This window comes from Arachis ipaensis, chromosome B02 (genome assembly GCF_000816755.2).
Source record: "Arachis ipaensis cultivar K30076 chromosome B02, Araip1.1, whole genome shotgun sequence".
In the NCBI taxonomy this organism is placed as follows: domain Eukaryota; kingdom Viridiplantae; phylum Streptophyta; class Magnoliopsida; order Fabales; family Fabaceae; genus Arachis; species Arachis ipaensis.
This window is the reverse complement of record NC_029786.2, coordinates 9,840,002-9,860,808: the sequence shown is the minus strand read 5'-3', so window position 1 is coordinate 9,860,808 and position 20,807 is coordinate 9,840,002. Positions and strand designations below refer to the sequence as shown.

The window sequence follows — 20,807 nt, the reverse complement described above, 5'->3', positions numbered from 1 at the left end:
CTACCAAAAAACTTCTCTTATAAAATATGTTAAAAGATAAAATATACATTAAAAATGAATTAAATAATATATATATTTATACATAAATATATAATAACTAATTTTGGTAGCTAATTTTAATGTACAAATAATATTTTTAAAAACCAAAACATAGACAGAAATTTAAAACAAATTGTCAAATATTGAATGTGGTAACCTTTAATATCTATATATCTTTCCCAGGTTTATGGTTCATTATTTTAAGCGAAGATCCAATTCACCACTCATTAGTTATGATAAAAACAAAAAGTTCCACATAGATTACCCATCCACAATGAGATAAATGGAGAGACACAAAATTCTTATGGGAACGAAGACTTGTTCCAACGAACAAATAGAAAAAGAGCCGAGCGCAAAAGTACCTGTCTCATGGAGATACACTAAATTTCTGCAAAATGTCCTTCTTTATATGTAATATGTATGTTGGATATTTAATGTATATGTTAGATTATGCTAAATTGTGTTTGGATTGTGCTACATTATGTTAAATTTGGTTGAATGTTTAATGAATTATGTTATAGTTTTTTGTTAAATTTTTTTAAGGTGAAAACTCAGGTGCAGTTGACTTCACGTGAAGTTGATAGCTGAGAGTCGTTAGATAAAAATTTAGTCAAATCAATCAAACTTTCTAACGACTCTCAACTATCAACTTCACGTGAAGTCGACTGCACCTGAGTTTTTACTTTTTTTTAAATAAAAGTAATATATGGATAGTTGCCAGTCTTCCACCCAAAAGCAATTAAATGGAGATCTGTGATGGAAATAAGGTGGAAACGGAACATACTTTTTTAAACAGAAATAAAGAATGGGAAAGAGATACCCCTCCCATGATATCTAATGGCATTTCTACCACAAACTACCAATCATGGAAAATAGTTTGAAGAATTTTACAATTCATTTATAAGATTTTAAAGAAAAAAACTACCACGTCTTTGTGAATATCTTTTATGCATTTATAAATTTTTAAGTAAAATTATTGAATAAATCTTTGAAAAAATTACAGCACTTGATTAATAAATTCTTTTTTTAAAAGAAAAGTCAAGAATAAGTGAATAACTGAATATATTAATTTATTAATATGTAAGTCTATTGACCAATGCTAATGCATTTTGGAATAAGTGAGGAAGGTAGTATTTTTTGAATTTTAAAATTTAAATTTTAAATCTTAAATCTAAATTCTAAATCTTAAATTCTAAACCCTAAATTCTGAATCTATATCCTAAATTTAAAATCATAAATCCTAAATTCTAAACTCTAAATATGAGAAAAATATAATAAATAAAAAGCCAAAATTTATTTAATTAGCAGGGAATTCAATAATACTTACTTAATAAATTAAAGAGCACCTAAGAATAAACCAAGTTTCTATTATACTTTTCAATTTTAAAAGTAAGAAATATAAATACATCATCTTTTTAATTTATAAAATATAAAATGTCAACTTAAAAGTTAAAACACAAGAATCCTTCTAAAATGCAATCTTGAACTCATCCTTTGTTTAGTAGATGAGGTTCAAGTGCATTCTATGACGGGTAAAGTATACTTAGCTTTTTATTCCTAAGATTTCAATTAGGTTTTAATTTTACTTTTAGTTAATTTTTTGACAATCAACTTATATCGTTTCAATTAAATTTTAATTTTATTCTTAGAGTTAATTTTTTTACAATTACCTTTTGGTCCAATTCTTTTTACCAAATTTACTCCTCTTTACATCATCTTAATCATCATCATCATCCTAATTTTTCTTATTTTTATTTTTTTTTTAAATTTTGACAGGATAATAATATTTAATGTAGTACGTCAACATTCAATAGAATAATTAATAGTAATAATCAAAACAAAAAAAATTTAGATTTACAAAGACTAGACAAAAATGTTTTACTGTGATCAAAACCTGAAAAATATGTTTTAGAAGGATTAACAAAGGAAGACGAAGGTTGCACAGCGCCTGTCGGTGGGACGTCCTCGAGGCGGAGCTTGAGTGAAGGAGACGGCGCCCAGATGCCTGCTGGTTGTGCGCCGGGTACGGGTGGCATCGCCGGTGAAAGGAAGGTTGCAGGAGGTGATGAAGCGACACGGGCAAGGGCTTATGGGGTGGATGAACGCGCTGCCAGGGAGGAGGGGACTGTGACGGGTCCGGAGGAGGTTCAACGGGGACAGGAGGGGAACGGGTATAGTAACGGTGATTATCATGCAACAGTTGTTGGTGGTAAGGCAAGTTCAAGGAAGTCAGGCTTGGGAATTGATTTGTCCAGTGACAGGAATATACTGGTTCAGAATATGGAGGAGGGGTACGGTGATAGAGGTAACCATAAAGGGGAACAAAGACACGCCAATGATGATGAGGACAGTAGTAATGAGTATGTAAGTTTGGATGAACAAATGGTAGAAAATCGGAAGACATGGGAGCTAGCAAAAGAATTTGGAGCATTGTTGCTTAATGAAGAAGAAGACATCATGGCTATCCTCCAAGAACAGAACGAAGAGATTGCTCGAAAAAGAAGACTGGCAAAACAGAAGGCTAAAGCAAGACGAAGAAGACCAAAAAAATCCCAAAAAGGTGTGTAATTATATTTCAAAATGATTATTAGTTCATGGAATATTAGGGGGTTAAAGGGTGATGGGAAGTTGAGAATGGTGAAAGAACTTAAGAGGAAATATAGGTTGGATATGTTAGGTTTGGTAGAGACTAAAAGATAGTTAGTGACAAGGTTTGATGTATCGAAAATTTGGGGGAGCGAAAGCGCGGGATGGGAATATGTGGAGTCTGATGGTGCCTCTGGTGGTCTGTTATTAATGTGGGATGATGGCTTCTTTAAAATGCGAAATTGCTATAAAGGTGAGCGATGGCTGTGTGTTGAAGGGGTACTGTCAGAGAAGTCTGTTAACTGTGCGTTCTTCTTGGTTTATGGTGCTCACAATAGAGATGAGAAGCGTGTTGTGTGGGAGGAGCTGAGTTACATGGCTGGGTTATGTCCAGGCGCCTGTTGTTTTCTGGGGGACTTTAATGAGATTGGACAAGTAGAAGAAAGGCAAGGTCTAGAAAGCTTACCTTTGTCGGCACATGACTATAAGGATTGGGTACATGACATGGGTTTGGTGGACCTGCCAATTTCAGACAGAAAGTTTACATGGTTCAGAGGACAGTCATGCAGTCGTATTGACAGAGCTTTGGTTAGTTTGGAATGGCTTGAGGCATTTTTGGAGACTCGTTTGCGAGGTGGGCCACGGGGTTGTTAGATCACTGCCCTATCATAGTGGAAGAGAAGAGACTAAGAGTTGGACCGAGGCCGTTTCGAAGTTTGGATTCGTGGTTTACTCATGAAGGGTTTCTAAGGATGGTCAAGGAGGAATGGAGAGGGCTGGGAGAGATACAATTCACTGATAAACTGAAGGCATTGACGGTTCCTTTGGGGAGATGGCACAGAGAAAACTTTGGTGATATGGACAGGAAAATATTGAAGTTTGAGGAAGAGATTCAGAAGCTTGATGACATGGTCAGCAATGGGAGCTATGATGAGACAGTGGAAGCAAGAAGGAAGGCATTAGTTAAATGCTGTGAGAAATGGTATGTGAGGAAAAAATTACATTGGAAGCAGATGTCAAGGTCGAGGCTTGCAAGGAACATGGATAAAAATACGAGATACTTTCATAACTTAGCTTCGGCAAGACGGAGAAGTAACAGGATTGATACACTAGTTATTAATGGCAGATTGATAAGGAATCAAGTTAGGATTAAAATTGCCATCAGGGAGTTTTACAAAGAATTATATCATCAAGAGAGGTCCCTTGAGGTGGGATTCAGAGATGGGCTGGTGGAAAGGATCAGCGAGGAGGATTCTCTTGCTCTAGAGGTGCTACCGTCACCTGAGGAGATTAAAGAGGCAGTGTGAGATTGTGATTCGTCCAAGGCCCCAGGATGTGACGGCTACAACATGAACTTCATAAAGAAGTGTTGGAATGATATAGGCTCGGACTTCACGGCAACGGTGTTGGGTTTCTTCCAATCTTCAAGGTTGCCGCCTGATGCTAATGTCACATGGGTGGCGTTGGCCCCCAAGTTTACTGGTGCTAAGGAAATCAAAGATCTGCGTCCAATTACCATGGTGAGGTGTGTTTATAAGGTAATCTCGAAGATGCTGGTTAGGAGAATGAGAGGGGTTATGTCAGGGTTAGTAGGCGAGACGCATAGTGCTTTTGTGAAGGGTCGGAAGATTCATGACGGGGCTCTAATCGCATGTGAAACAGTTCAGTGGATCAAACAAAGGAAGAGGAAAGCGGAAATAATAAAGTTGGACTTCCAGAAAGCATACGACAGAGTCAAGTGGAGTTTTGTAGACCTTGTATTGCAGAAGATGGGTTTTGGTCGAAGATGGAGGGGTTGGGTAATGGAGTGTATTAGCACGTGCTCTATGTCAATGTTGATAAACGGCTCGCCATCCAAGCCATTCAAGATGGAAAGGGGTCTGAGACAAGGGGACCCTCTGTCCCCATTTCTCTTTGTACTTGTTGTTGATGTCCTACATAGGATGATTGGAGAAGCTGTGAGAAACGGACGCATATCACCGTTGATGGTTGGGAGAGATCATATTGAGTTATCACATCTATAGTTTGCAGATGATACTATTTTGTTCTGCCCTCCGGAGGAAGACACAATCAAGAACAATAGGAGGTTGCTTAGATGCTTTCAGTTGATGTCAGGTCTAAGCATTAACTTTGATAAATCTAGCTTGATTCTTGTTAACTGCGATGAGCAATGGGTACAACGTATGTGTGGTATGTTGGGCTGTAAGCAAGCCAATCTACCTGTTAAATATCTTAGAATCTTGCTAGGAGCAAACCCAAGGCTGGTGAAGACGTGGAAGCCAGTAATAGACAAAGTGGAGGAGAAGCTTAGTCTTTGGAAGGCCAAGATCCTCAATAAGGCCGGTAAGCTGGTACTTATCAAATCTGTGTTAAATAGCCTACCGGTTTATTATCTGAGCCTCTATAAGATGCCAAAGATTGTTGCAGAGAAACTGATTTCCTTGCAGAGTGCAGAAAAACTGATTTCATTGCAGAGAAGATTTCTATGGAATAAAGAGGATGGAAAGGGTGGTATGGCTTTGGTTAAGTGGGAAGTGGTTCAGGCCCCTAAGAAGTTAGGTGGATTGGGGGTTGGGGATGCTATGATAAAAAATTCAGCTCTTCTGTTTAAATGGTGGTGGAGGTTCTCTAAAGAGGAGTGTCCTCTATGGAAGAAGGTAGTATGTTCCTGTAACAACCTGAACCCAAATGATCCACTGTCCTCTCAAGAACTACCTATCCGAGGTGGTCCGTGGAAGGATATCTGTCAGTTACAGTTCAAGAGTCAAGAAGTCCGACAAAAAATGCTTACTGGGTTGTCTATGGAGGTGGGTGATGGGAGACAAACTCGATTTTGGGAGGATGTCTGGATTCAGGGAGGTTCTTTGAAAGACCGTTTTTCAAGACTATTCTCGGTTTCAAACAAAATAGGATCAATGATAGAGGATTGTGGGTTTTGGGATGGGCTAGAGTGGAAATGGAATTTTCAGTGGATGAGAGAATTGTTTCAATGGGAGTTGGATCTAGTGAACCAGCTTCACCACACTCTGAGGCTGGTCAAACTTGACCTTGGAAGAGAGGATAGAGTTGTATGGAAGTATGATAAACAAGAAATTTTCTCTATTAACTCATTTGTGCAGGTGTTGCAGGTGGAAATGGCTCCAGAGGATATACATAGTTACAGCTTTACTAGGAGCATTTGGAAAGGCCTTGTCCCACCCAAAGTAGAGTTGTTTGTCTGGTTTTTCTTGGTTGGCAGGGTTAATATGAAGGAGAGACTGAGTCGGCTTGGGATCATTCACCAACAAGATACTTTATGTGTGTTATGTAATAGTAGTGTAGAATATGGCCACCACATATTTCTTGGTTGTAGCTTTGCTTGGCAGGTATGGTGTGCTTGGTTATCATATGTTGGAATGCAATGGGCTTGTCCAGATGCAGTAAAAGACCACTTCCAGAGTTGGACTGAGAACTCAAATACAAAACAGGAGTGCAAGAGATGGTGGTGTGTTTCTGCACGATCATTTGAAACTTATGGTTGGAACGGAACCGCAGGATTTTTCAGAACAAAGGAAAAGGGGTTGAGGAGATCATCAACATGTCTGCTTTGAGCTACAATGAGTGGTTAGGTGCTGACCCTTTCTGTTGTTGATGGCAATGCCGGAGATGACAAAAGGGTATCTACATTTTCGTTTGTTCTGTTATTTATTTTTAGTTTTTAGTCTCATACTATGCTGGTGGTCTTTATGCTCCACTTGTTGTGTTGAGCTTTCGTTAAAAAAAAAAACAATTTATTTAAACTTTTTATTTTTATGTTTTATTTTATGTAAGAATAAGAAAATGTAAGACACAAGTTTTGCATTTAGGTTTTGGGGAAAAAAAGCCTTATATGGCAACAGCCAACAGAGTTATTATGGAATCTGAAAACATAAAGAAAAGAAAAAATGAATCAATTAGAAAGGAAAACAAAATCCTTGAATGTAATACATAATCCAAATATTAATGTAATCAAAATAAGAGTGAGTTGGCGATTATTTTGTTGAAATTAAATCTCTTTTCAAAGACATAAAAAGATGCCTCGTGGAACATTTGAAGTTATTCTGATCAGTGCCAAAGGCATAGACAACAATGATTTTCTGAGTAAGAAATATAAAAGCATCTTTTCTTCAAGATTTTGTACTCATATCTTCTTGTATATTGTTGGTGGCAACATTTGACATGTTCTGTGAATTTGGATATGACTTCATCAATATATCACTCAATTTATCATGAATTCATCAAAATATTTTTTTTTTTTAAAATAGTTTTCTGATCAATGATTTTTTAAACTAGATGACTATATTTTTTTAAATATCTGAATATTATCATAAAAAATTCGATTATTTCGACTCAAGAAAATAAATAAATTTGTCTATTATTCAATCAACTTGATATTTATTATTACTTATTAGGCCATAGTTTGATCAGGTAAATCACTAGATTTTTGTTATTGTTAAAAAACCCATCCGATTTGATCACTAATTTTAGTTGCGGTGCGGTTTGGATTGGATGAAAAAAAATTCGATCCGATCCGATCAAATTTCAAGCGGTTTGGATTGAATTGGATTAAACATGTTATAAGTATAATTGTAAATATAATAATAAAATATTAATATTATAGTACATTGTGCGATTTGGATTGGATTGGATCGGTTGTAAAAAGTAAATTCGAAATCCAATTCGATCCAGCGGTTTGCAAAAAATAGAATCCAATCAAATCCAAATTAGTGCAATTTTAATCGGTTTTTGATTTGGATTAAATCAGATGAACAATTTAATTTGAATCGGTTTAAATTTGAATATCCCTAACCCTAAATGCTAATCGAGCTAGCTAGTTTTAATGAGCATATTCTAATCGATCAATTTAAGAGTATAGTAAGGGTTATTATCCTCTAATGGGGTGATTCTTATTTCTCAATAACCAGATTATATAGATCCTTATGTCATTCTCAATTATCGGTCACAAGAGCATAGAAGCACTGTGGTGAAAGGTGCAAATTTTTAACTTCAAATTTTTACTTGCTTCTTTACCTTTTTTTTTTCTTCTTAATCAAACGCTTATTGTTAGGTTAAAAATTAAAAATGATCATTTATGATTTATCATGGTCAGGTGCAGGATCTAATCCACAATGAAATGAGACTTTTCTCTTCACCGTTTTTGACTCTGACTCTCAACTTTATTTAAAAATAATGGACAAAGATACTTTAACTCAAGATGATTTTTTTGGAGAGGCCAAGTGAGCTTAATTAATAGGAAAAGGACAAAGTAGTCTGAGAACTTTTAATTCGTGGATAAAATTGTCCTAAAGATTGAAAAATATAAAATCGTCTCTTACCGTTTAAAACACATGACGGATGAATCCTCATATATAAAGTGCTCCTTTAAACGTAACAGAGATAGTTTATATAGCGCTTATTTAGTATTGATTGGGGACTTCACTGTTATGATGTACAGGTGTAAAACTCAACTGATGTTTAGAGACGAATTTGTCTCTGGCTGAAAAAACGTTATTGTTTTGCTTATATGCCCGAAATCTTCAAATTGAACTCAATCGCCATTGCTGTTGTAGTTTCTGTGAGAGCTTGAGAGTGGTATTGTGCAGTGTTCCATGGCCAGTGAAGGAGTTTCATCCAGGACAAGACGAGTTCCGCTGCCCTCAACCATTAAATGCGTGAAAAGTAGAGAGGAAAAAGACGAGATTATTCCGACGTGTAAATGTGGAGTGTATGCTATATTGTACAAATCGAAGATGGTGACAAACCACCAACATATTGTTCTTTGGATGGCCACTCTTTAAGGTAAGTTGGTGATTTTGTTTTATTGATTTTGATTATACGGATTTTCTTTATAAGATTTTCGTTCTGATGATGAACATGCAGTTGAAAAATCCCAGTCATTACAAGTTCTTCTTATGGCTAGATGACCATGTTACAACAATAGGAGGCAAAGACAAGCTCATGACTAAGAATGAGGTTGATAATCTAAAAGTGTATCTTGAGAAGAAAATAGTGAAACAGAGACTAGCTGATTTGGAGAAGAAGTTGTTGCATCTAGAGAGCAATATATTAATGTGTATTGGATTGTTGTTGTAATGTTTAGTATAATTTTTTCTTTCATTATTGCCAAAATTAGTTGAAAAGTTAAACAGTAGGTCAGAAAAAATGCTGTAATGAGGTATGGGATTAGTTACCATGAGTTGTATCTTTTTCAAACAAAAGTAATGTATTAAATGATGTTATATCCAGCAAAGTGATGAAAAATGTGTATGAAGCTATTAAACTAAGTAAGTTAATGGCATAATCTTCACACATATGATTAGACAAGTAGAAGCATATATTAATCTCATGAAAAGAGATGTCAATGTCATAAAAGAAGTCTAAACATGTAGTCTGCCAAAATAAAACATAACTGAAGTCTGAGAGTTATACAATCACATTGTTTCCAAAAAGAGTTGCTTGCTAAATTTCTACACTAATAGTGTTAATTGCTAGGCTTGTTGAGTCCAAGAGTGGAGATGAACTTGAATGACCACTAAGTTGCTTTTTCTGCTGATGCCAAAGTCTATGGAGAGGCTCTTGATATAGTTGGTTGATATAGAGAGGGTGGATGCTGTTCAGGCGGGATAGGTGGTCCAGATGGAGAGGTTTTTTTTTTTGCTAGAGGCTTCTCCTTATGGATTGCTTAGGTCTAAACGGCTTAGGAGTTGGTCGTGATGAAGACTGGGTTGGAGGGCTAAATGGTGCTTGTGTAGGCCTTGATGATGCTGCGGACACTGCTACTGATGTGCCTCACACAGCAGATGCTTGCTCAGACTTTGGTGCAGAGATTGCATTTGGGTTACCCTACAGCAAGTTTGAAAGAATTGTGAATGTCTCGAAAATAACAAATAAAAGTCAACAAAGTCTATGAGAGGTTACCTCATTAGTAAATAAATGGTCAGTAAAATTCTAGTCAACATGAGGAGGGTTGGTTGCATCAGGGTTACTCTGCTTCCCAATCTAAAATGCCATTTAGTTACAACTTACAAGAGTGTTAATGAAGCATATAATAAATTTTGATGTATAAATTCCTAATGAATTACTGACAAGACAAATAAAATCCTTAGTAAATTTTAAATGAACAACTAAACCCCTGAAGTTATTATCAGGGGGACAGTCACATCCCTAAGTAACTATAAACTACCTCTCCCTAGGGGATTGATTGTGACAATGGAAGCACCACAAATGAAAGGCATTTAGTGGCATTCTTCTTTGGCTTTTAGTCTTTGACTTCCAATTTGGGTTAAATGGTGCCCCTTTGCAAGACTTGTTGTTATGTCCCCTTTCACCATACTTGCTACATGTGACATAGAAACTCCTCTTTAACTTGTCACCCTCAATGACAACTTTAACTGGATCTTTCTATCTATTATGGATCTTGGAACAATCAATTGGCCTTTTTAACATAGGTGGAGTAGGTCTAGTATACTTAGACCTTGTCCAGTATTCTTCACTTGTTACTGGCTAGATGCAGTGTTCGTAAGTCTTTTTAATAAACTCCATACATAGCCATGGATGCACATAATCTTCAGTATTATCATGTCTTTTCCTAATTGCAGCTATAGCATGAATGCACGACATTCCTTTACAACAAGACAACAATAAAATAGCATAAGCAATGAAAATATCAAACAGACACATAAACAATAAAATTCACAGCATAATTAACAGTAAGATTGACCAGTGAGTTGTCATCTGTTATATGAGCAGCTATGCTTGATCAGATCCACATCCACTTTAGAGTCCTTGTACGTCGCTTCAAAATATTTGTGCCTGTTATCACCAATCCACTCTGCATTCCATTTGTTGCTTGGTTTGATGAGCCTTTTCAACCTTTTCTCTTGTATTGGCACAAGTTTTCCTTCATGAGTCCCTAGCATTTTTTGTGTTGAACCATTCACCGCATGATATAGCACTGCAATTCCTCACATATTGTGAGTATTGGTTTGCATCTATACTTCACCACCTTTGCATTGAAAGGCTCGCACATGTTGTTTGTTAGGTTGTCGACCTTCGAACCATGGCTGAAGTAGTCTCTAACCTAAGTAGCAGGATCAAACTTCATGAGGTAGGCCCAAGCATCCTTGTTAACTTCTTTCAATCTTTCCATGGTTAATTTGAATTCTGGGACAGTAGTGCATCTTGTACAATCCTACATTATTTCTCTGATATACAAATCTTTAAATCAGTTGATAAAATTCTTCCACATGTGCATGACACAATTTCTGACATGTGCATGAGGCATTACCGCTTTCAATGCAGGTAGCATACCCTAATAAAATTGAAACAATCCTCAATTTGTCAAGTTTACAACAAATACAATTCACACAAAGACTCACATAACATAGAAGAATTAACAAAAAGGAACTAACCTTCTGTCTGACATAAAATTTTAACCATGGTTGCTCACATCACCAAGATCCTCTTGTAAAAGTGTTAGGAACCACTTCCATGATTCTTTTGATTCAGATCTTGCAACTGCATATGCAACCACATAGAACTGGTTGTTAGCATCCTGTGCGACGACCGAGAGTTGTTACCCCCATGATAGGTTTTAAGAAATGCTCCATCCAGGTGAAGCAGTGGTCTGCAGCCACTCTTAAATCCGAGTTTGCAGGCCTTGAAATAAACATATGATTTGTCAAATGTTGGGGGTGCTTGTGGTTGAGGAATTATGTTTTGCAATGCAGAAGATCTAGGATTATTTCTGTGTATCTCCAATAAATAGTCTCTCAATTTGTCATATGGTTCCCTTTCATTGCCCATCATCCTCTCTCTTTCCTCCTTTACAGCTCTATACACTATCTTCGAATGCGTAATAAGGTCAAAGTCTTCTCTCAAAAAATTAATAGATTCATGAGTGGTCATATATGGGTGTGTTAGCATCCTTTTCTCCACCTTCTTGTTGATCAGTTACATTACTTCCCAGGTCCCTAGCACAAGTGTGTTCATTTCTATATGTTTTCACTTGAAAACATTGTAATTGCTTATTGAAAGACAAATGGAAAATTCAAGGACAATCTTCATCCTTGCACCCAACCCTAACTCTTTCTCTATCATTCTTGATCCAAGCCAACTTCCTGCCTTCAGCAATAAAGGTATCTTTTACAACCTCTTTGAACCTCTCAATTATAACAAATCTTGTAACAAGCTCAAATTTTCCTTCTCTGAAACTATACTGGTCATTGAACTTAGGCTAATGATGTTTGTTTCTCTCATCCTCGGATGAAACAGGTGTATGCACCTCCTTAGATTCATACTCCCATACAATGTCATCATGATCTGTGTTTATATCACTAACATAGTCTAGAGTTGTTGGCCTTGCAACCCTAGTTCTATTGGGCTCCCTTGCAGACTTAGCTCTATTGGGCTGTCTTGCAGACCCACCTGTGTCGGGCTCATTAGCAAGCCCATTCTTTCTTGCATTAGACTTTATCCTCTAAGACACACGTCTTGCTTGTTTTTTAGTTGTTTCTTGGGTTGGGTCATTCTCTTAGAGGAATCAGGCACTTGTTTCCTCTTCCCTTGGTAGCTATAGTCTTACAGGCACCATCTTCATTATTCTCACTGTTACTTTCACAACCAGGAGGTGGAGGTGCATACAGCTCATCCTTCGCACTCTCATAACTATCATGATCAGATAACGAGTGATCCAATTTCTCCACTTCAATTTGAACGACATCTTCCTCTACCTTAGCATTTTCCTTACCAACACCCTCTGCAAGCTTAGGATCATCAATAGGATAATCGAAAAAAATATAGAACTTATCAGTGTCTTTATTTTTCTGTATTTAGTTGATTCTTGTATCTCCCCTCAGTACATGCAACCCTGACTCTATATCCTTACTCTTTGGATCATGCCAGTATTCCTCCTTGTATGCTTGATATCCCAGTCCTTTGAACAATATTATTAAATTACCGAAATTTACAAAATCCAAGTCTATTTGTAGGAACCTCTCAATTTTACCATGTAGATAAACTAACTCACCAGTAGGAATCCTTGAAAAGTAGCCCCCATAATGAAAAATAGGAACAACAAAAACATCATCCATATGCAATATTGTTCATCACAAAAAATCCAGATAGTTAACACCGAACCAAACTTATCTATCAGGATTAGCCTTAAACATTATTAAATCAGCACTTACCTAAACCCCACATAACGCATCTTCCATGTCCCTCACTAACTACATTACCTAGAAACACCAACCTATGACATGCATAACAAAGAACATTAGGAAGAACAAATACAATAAGTTTCGAAATAAAGGTACTTACCAGCATACATAACACCCTAAACTACACCAACGAAGCTTCACTGGTGCTACTTTACACGAAAACGACAACACGGAGAAGATCAATCGTTGTATTTTTTAGAGAAAAAAGATTACAGATGTGTGTTAGGGCATCAAGTAATTGTGTGGAATTCATATGGGCTTATTTGGAATTGCGTTTAAATGTAGGGACTACACTCAATTTTCTAAAACGATGGACTTTTAAGTGATAGGGACCTATTTGTCCCAAACCTTTTTCACAACGGACTCACAAAGCTTCCTCAATGACACCGTATCGACATATAGGCACATAACACACCAAATAAGCGCCACATAAGATGTCTCTGTTACGTTTGAGAGAGCACTTTGCACGGAAAGACCCATCCGTCATGCATTTTGAATGGTGATAGGTGATTTTATATTTTTCAATCTTTAGAGACGAATTTGTCCACAAATTAAAAGTTCAAGAATTAATTTATCCTTTTCTCTTAATTAAGTATTATTCTCCTCTCCAATTTCACAACTTTATTTTGTTACCGGAAATGTTTGGTGGAAAGAAAATCAGCCAAAAACAGCCATAACTTGCCTTATTTAGCATTCATTAATTGTTACGACAATTAATTAATGCTAAATAAAGCAAATTCTGGCTGTTTTTTTGTTACCACTATCGAAACTAACCATAATAAATTAAAACTAATGTAATATCTAGAAAAATAAAATATATTTGATAAAACTAACAAGATGTTGATTAATAATTAATTCAGTTAATAAAATTTCATTAAAACGCTTCTGAATTTTTTATTTTTCCTTCTAGGACATGAATGCTATAGTTAGAATTTAGCAACCATATTAGATTCTTCATCACTATGCAAGCGGTAACATTTCTCCCTTTTGCCTAATTTTGCCATTAACATGATGTCATGGTGAAGACTGAAGAGGAATGAACCAATCAGAGATTGTTAAGGGATTACATTATTTATACAGTTAACAAAACAATAAAAATAGGAACACTTTAATCAACCAAAACAACTAAGCTAATATCCTTGTTATGGATCATTACCTTTAGTGTTCATGGCACCATGCATGGTATAAACTTACCATCAAATTTCACATAAAATACAGCTTAACAGAGAACAAAATCTGCATGGTGCGTGGTTAGATCAAATGGTGTTATATAGATAAACACTTCTTTTATCATTATCCAAGTATTATATGTACAATGTTTATTCAAGATCTTGTAGAGTCTGGTACTTAAAAACTCTATTTGAACATTTCTATTTAATTCTTACATTTTCTATTTTATTAAGAAAATTATAAATATAAGAAAAAAAATTATAAATTAGACTTTGTTATTTTCATGGTTTTTACGTCCCCGTCGGTCTCATTGGCCATTGCACTCGAGCATTTTTAAAGGTGAAAGGTTAGGGTTTAGATTTTTTGTCACTTACATGTTTGAACTATGTACTTGATATCTGAGTGATGATTGAATAATTTTGTGTTAGGGTGCATGCATTGTTCTTTTTTTAATATTATCTCCTATCTATTTTATTTATCTGTGTCTTCTAGGATTTAGGGTTTCTATTTTATACCTTACTGTGATCATTACAATTATTTTTGTGGTCAAAATCTGATATGGTAGGATAAATGCACGTGTTAGTTAAGCTTAAGATGTATATTGTTATGGTTGTTGAAGTGCATTTTTATTTAGTGATTGTTTAGGGATTTTTGTAATTTCTTTTTGTTTCTGTAGTGATGAATGCTAGTTTATTTTTTTTTATGCTTTTTAGTATGAATAATCGATTGAGACTCATTTTTTACCATAGAAGAAGGTTTGAGACACAACCTCCTAATAAGAATGTTGTGTACACATCTAGTCTCACCGATGAATGACTTAGAGTTGATGAAGATTACCTTAATGTTTTTGTTGTCACTGGTTACTACAAGGATGTCGAATATAATAAAGCTGATGCATGCTAGCTTTTGGACCCTAAAAAAGGATTGGAGTTTGGTATGAGGAGGTTGAAGAAGATTAGGATCTAAAGGACATGGTCAACATATGACACCAAAACAACAATGTCATTCATATTTATTATACGAATTTTTTTCATAAGATTTTCGTTCTGATGATGAACATGCAGTTGAAAAATTCCAGTCATCGCAAGTTCTTCTTATGGCTAGATGACCATATTACAACAATAGGAGGCAAAGACAAGCTCATGACTAAGAATGAGGTTGATAATCTGAAAGTGTATCTTGGGAAGAAAATAGTGAAACAGAGACTAGCTGATTTGGAGAAGAAGTTGTTACATCTAGAGAGCAATATGTTGAATGGATTCGTTTTAAACAAGATTTGCTAGAGGATTCGCATCTGCACCTGGCTTAAATCGTTTGAGCAAATCTTGTTTAAAACGAATCCATGAAGGGAAGTTGGATTGAGACTCCCACCATTCAAACCACGTTAAAGCTTCCCCATGAAGTGCAAGCACGGCGTACTCGAGTTTCTCTTCTACCTGAATCCTTGATATGCGAAAATAACGATCCATTCGAACCAACCACCCGCTCGCATCCGAGCCATCAAACGAAGGAATATACACTCTGCGATTGAGATCACCCCTGTTTGGAGTTGGATCTTGCTGACGCCCTCCACCCGGATCGTTGATGCGCGAGTTCCCACTGCTCGAATCCTGTTGTGGGATTCGCATCACTAATTCATCCATCTGCCCTTTGCGTCATCGTGTCCATTATTCTATTTTGTTCATATCGAAACTCATTCAACTGTTTCTCCAGACTCTCAACCCGATCCTCCATCGCACCTCCGCTGCGTGTGGAAACCATTCACAGGAAGAAGCCCAGATCGACCGCTCTGATACCAATTGTTACGGTTTCTCTAGTATCCTTACCGTTATGGCAGAATTGAGTGTAGAAGATAAGGGTAGAAGGAAAGAACAGAATAACTGAATAGAGGAAGGAATTATCGATGTGATAATTACCCCACTGACAGAATAATATTAGAGATTTAAATGAAAGAAAAAAACAAGAATAATTGACTTTCGAGAGGTCAATTCTCTCCCTCTAGATTTTCACTCCACTTATTTCCTACCTACTAGCTTTTCCAGCCTTCCTATTTATAATATCTAATCCTATAACTACTATTCTAAAGATGTGGAGTTTCAGAATTTAAAATTTAGTTTGCTACTTTTTCTCCTCTCCTTTTATAAGTATATTTAAAAGGAGTTAAATCCCTATGATCTCTTTGGTTTGTTGCAATACCCCCCCCATGAAGAGCCACCTTGTCCCCAAGGTGGAAAGAGGAAAATGTTGTCTGTAATGTTGCTGCTGACTCCCAAGTGTTCTCGAAATTTGGCAGTTCTTTCCATTTGATAAGGACCTCAAGATCTCCCTGATTGTTGTAGCGGCTGGCAATGGCTTGTTCAGGTTCGACCAGCAATTCCCCTTCTTCAGTGAGTGCTTCGGGTAATGGTTGAGGATGTAAGGAAGGTCCAACACTTTTCTTCAACTGGGAAATATGAAAAACAGGGTGTATTCTTGCGGTGTCAGGTAATTTCAGCCTGTAGGCCACTACTCCAATCCTTTCTAGTACCTCAAAAGGACCATAAAACCTTGCATCCAACTTCTGATTTGATCTGGCTACCAAAGATTTCATCCTATATGGCAGAAGTTTGAGATACACAAAGTCTCCTACTTCAAAAGACACATCACGTCTTTTCTTGTCTGCACTTTGTCTCATTCTGTTCTGAGCCCTATTAAGCTGAAATTGGATTTCATCCAGCATCTGATTTCGTTCCTCCAATAAGACCCTTACTTCCTCCACTGAAGATTCCATCCCTCCTCGTAATAAAGCTGGAGGTTCCCTGCCATATAAAGCTCGAAAAGGTGTCATCCGAATAGAGCCATGGTATGAGGTATTATACCAAAACTCTGCCCAAGAAAGCCAAGTTGGCCATTGTTTAGGTTTAGCACCAGTTAAGCATCGCAGGTAGGTTTCTAAGCATTTATTCATCACCTCAGTTTGGTCATCGGTCTGTGGGTGATAGGCCGAGGACATCTTCAAGGTAGTACCGGCCTGTTTAAAAACTTCAGTCCAGAAAGCACTCATGAATATTTTGTCTCGATCGAAGACAATTGACGATGGAAAACCATGGAGGCGTACCACTTCCTTAATGAACAAAACAGCAACATCCTTTGCCGTAAAGGGATGTGAAAATGGGAAGAAATGAGCATATTTAGTCATACGATCCACCACCACAAATATCGTATCCATCCCTTTGGCTTTGGGTAATCCCCCTATGAAATCCATTGAGATGTCAACCCATACATTGGAAGGAATTGGCAGCGCCTGTAGGAGACCAGCATGTTGCAAGGTAGAATGCTTGTTCTGCTGATAAATTTCACAACCTTTAATAAAGTTCATCACTGCTGCCTTCATACCCTCCCAGTAAAGGATAGCAGAAATCCTCTTGTAAGTTCTAAAGAAGCCCGAATGGCCTCCCTGCCCTCCCAGCTTGGAGCTATGAAATTACATCAGAATTTTTGGAATCCATTTAGAGGTTTTTGCAAGCACTAACCTACCTTTATATTTGAGTTTTCCATTCATTAATGCAAAACCGGGTGTAGTTTCTTCCCCCACCAACAACTTCTGCATAATCCCATTTAATTTCTCATCAGCCAATACTTCAGCCTCCATATCATTCCACTCTGCTGCCATGGAAAAAGACAGGGAGAAGAAATGAAATTTCCTAGAAAGGACATCAGCCACCCTGTTTTTTGTCCCTGCCTTATATTTAATGTCAAAATTGTATCCCAGTAACTTGGATAACCATTTTTGCTGGCCTTTTTCTGCTACTCGCTGATCTAATAAAAACTTCAAGGACTTTTGATCAGTAAAAACCATGAACTGCTGTCTCATGAGATAGTGTTTCCACTTTTGAACAACTAGAACAATTGCCATCAACTCTCTTTCGTAGCCAGATTTCTGCTGGGCTGTTTTCGAGAGTTTTTAGCTCATAAAAGCAATTGGCCGACCCTCCTGCATCAAGACAGCACCCACTCCCTTTCCGGATGCATCGGTTTCCAGCTGGAAGGGTTTAGAAAAGCATGGAATGGCTAAAACTGGCACTGAAACCATAGCTGTTTTGAGCATTTGAAAAGCAGATTCAGCATCCTTACCCCAATTAAAAGAGTCCTTTTTGAGAAGTTGGGTGAGAGGAGCAGCAATAGCACCATACCCCTTTACAAAACGCTGATAATATCCGGTTAAGCCCAAGAAACCCCTCAAGCTGCGAATATCTTTTTGTGGAGGCCAGTCAAGCATATCTCTGAGTTTCTTAGGATCAGTCGCCACCCCTTCGGCAGAAATAACGTGGCCAAGGTACTCAATACTCGTTGCTTCAAAACAGCACTTCTTTTTATTTACCAATAAATTGTGCTGTCTCAGTACCTCAAAAATATTCTGCAAATGACCTCTGTGGCTAATGAGATCCTTGCTATAAATAAGGATGTCATCGAAGAAAATTAGAGCAAATTTTCTGAGAAACGGACGAAGTACAGTGTTCATGAGAGCTTGAAACATGGATGGAGCGTTTGTGAGGCCAAAAGGCATTACAAGGAATTCGTAATGGCCATCGTGGGTGCGAAAAGCTGTCTTATGAATATCCTCCTCCTTCATTCGAATTTGATGATATCCGGATTTGAGATCCAATTTGGAAAACACTGTTGCACCATTAAGCTCATCCAATAGCTCCTCTATAATAGGAATAGGAAATTTGTCCGGCACCGTGATCTTATTGAGGGCCCTATAGTCGACGCAAAACCTCCACCCACCATCCTTTTTCTTTACCAGAATTACCGGGCTCGAGAAGGGACTTGTGCTGGGCCGAATAATCCCAATCTGCAGCATTTCATCAATTATTTTTTCCATTTCTGCCTTCTGATAATGTGGATATTTGTAAGGTATAATGTTTGGAATCTCTGCACTGTCTTTTAATACTATAGCATGATCGTGAGTTCTTTGTGGAGGAAGACCATATGGGGACTGAAAGACATCCTTAAATTGCTGCAAAATTGCCAAAGTTGCTGACGAAACAGATAGTTGGGCTTTTGTAGAATCGACAATGAACACAGGGGTTACGAGAAAGCCCTCTTCATTATTTCTCGGGGCATTTAAAGTCACTTTTGCACTAGCTCGACTTCTCTCTAAAAAAGGATCACCATGCAAAGTCACCTTCTTCCCATTCAACATCCAGCTCAAGGATAAGGTGTTATAATCCCCTTCAAATTTGCCCAAACTAGCAATCCACCACGCACCCAAAACTACTTCAGAACGTCCTAATTCCATCACCAAGAAATCCTCTACAATAGAAATTCCTTGTACCAATATTTTCACTTTTTCACAGCCACCTAACCCATGCTCTATTGCTCCATTTCCAACCTCAATTCAGAAAGGAGGCAGGTGTACCAATGGCAAACCCAGTATGGAGACGAGAGAATCTATGACAATATCTGATGGTAAGAAGGCAGTTGCAAGGCCAGTCATTGGGGTTAATGGTGACTTATTTGATTCATATGATTTTGTAGAGGATAGTTTGTATAGGCCATAACTACCACCTGGATTTTTAGAATCCATCAATGAATCTGAAGTAGAGTCATCTAAAAAAGAAAGAAGAAAGTTATCAATACTTCAGACAAGGAGAAAGTAAAAGTTGTTCATAAAGCAGAATTAAACCTCTCAATAGATGACTCAAATTTTGAGAAAGATGGAGGATATGAATCTGATAAGTTGAGTTTAGGTAATTGATTACTTTAATCTAATATATTTTTTTATAAAAGAGTCACCAGAAAGTGAATCTGCAAACAACATAAAGTATTTAACTCAAACCAAAACATATACACCTTAACATAGACATGGAACTCAAAAACTCTAAAGGTCGATGTTTAAAACCAAAATGTCACAACCAGAAAACATCTATACGCATAAGTTCAATTCTTGAATTTTCTTGGTAGTTTGAATTTCGGAATTAGTACAAATCGTAGGAAGTTACTCAACCTAAAAGTTGTAGCTACAGATGCACCAACCATTGGATCAATAGGAGCAGTTGTCAGTGGTGGAGTATTTAAAACTGAAACATTGGGTGGTGGAAGAGCACTTGAAACTGGAACATTGGGTGGTAGAAGAGCACTTGAAGCTTGAGCATTGGTGGCTGCAGGTGGAGAAATTGAAGCTAGTGCAGTTGGTGGTGGTGGAACAGTTGAGGTACGAGGTTGAAACGAAGAACACCCTCATTATCCTTTCTTCGTTTCTTCTTTGGTGGAACAGTCTCCAATGGCATGTTTGGAATTACCCACCAATAGCGTTCCACCTTATCATACCCAAGCTTTTTATAGTACTCCCTAATGAAGAACACATCTAGCTGATCTGGATCAAGCTTCGGCATCTCTGAATTAAGAATATCAAGAATTATTTGAGATATTACCTTTAACCTTTTTTTACATGTTTTTATCTTTAAGCTTACTTAGAAATTATATCATTACAAGAAAAACGCTAAGTACCATCGGATTTACCGTTGAATGTTAGCGGCAAATTTTTCATCGAATTTGGCAATAAATTTGTCACCTTAAAATATTACTGTCAGAATTGATGTTCCGACGGTAATATTTGGAGGAAAAAAAAGATATTTGTGTGCTCTCACTACCGTCGGATTTACTGGCGAGTAGATCTGATGATAACATTATTTAGTGAAACATTGCATTTTGGAGACACAGGATTAATCTGACGGTAAATTTGAGGCTAAATTCAAATGCAAAACTCTTCTCCCTCACGTGTTTAATGCCGTT

The 20,807-nt window shown here is 37.1% G+C and overlaps 2 protein-coding genes across 2 annotated transcripts in view; both read left to right on the top strand.

Annotated features, from left to right (window-relative positions):
- LOC107626797 lies at window positions 3,378-3,932 on the top strand. The gene has a single exon (XM_016329697.1). It carries the CDS (start codon window positions 3,378-3,380, stop codon window positions 3,930-3,932), a length of 555 nt encoding a protein of 184 aa, XP_016185183.1.
- Window positions 6,646-20,807, top strand: part of LOC107624854 (elicitor-responsive protein 3-like) — a 21,305-nt gene continuing 7,143 nt past the window's right edge. Inside the window, exon 1 of the mRNA XM_016327319.1 lies at window positions 6,646-6,744. Within this exon, the coding sequence (XP_016182805.1) occupies window positions 6,678-6,744 (67 nt within the window). The 5' untranslated portion in view covers window positions 6,646-6,677. The remainder of the gene's footprint in view (window positions 6,745-20,807) is intronic.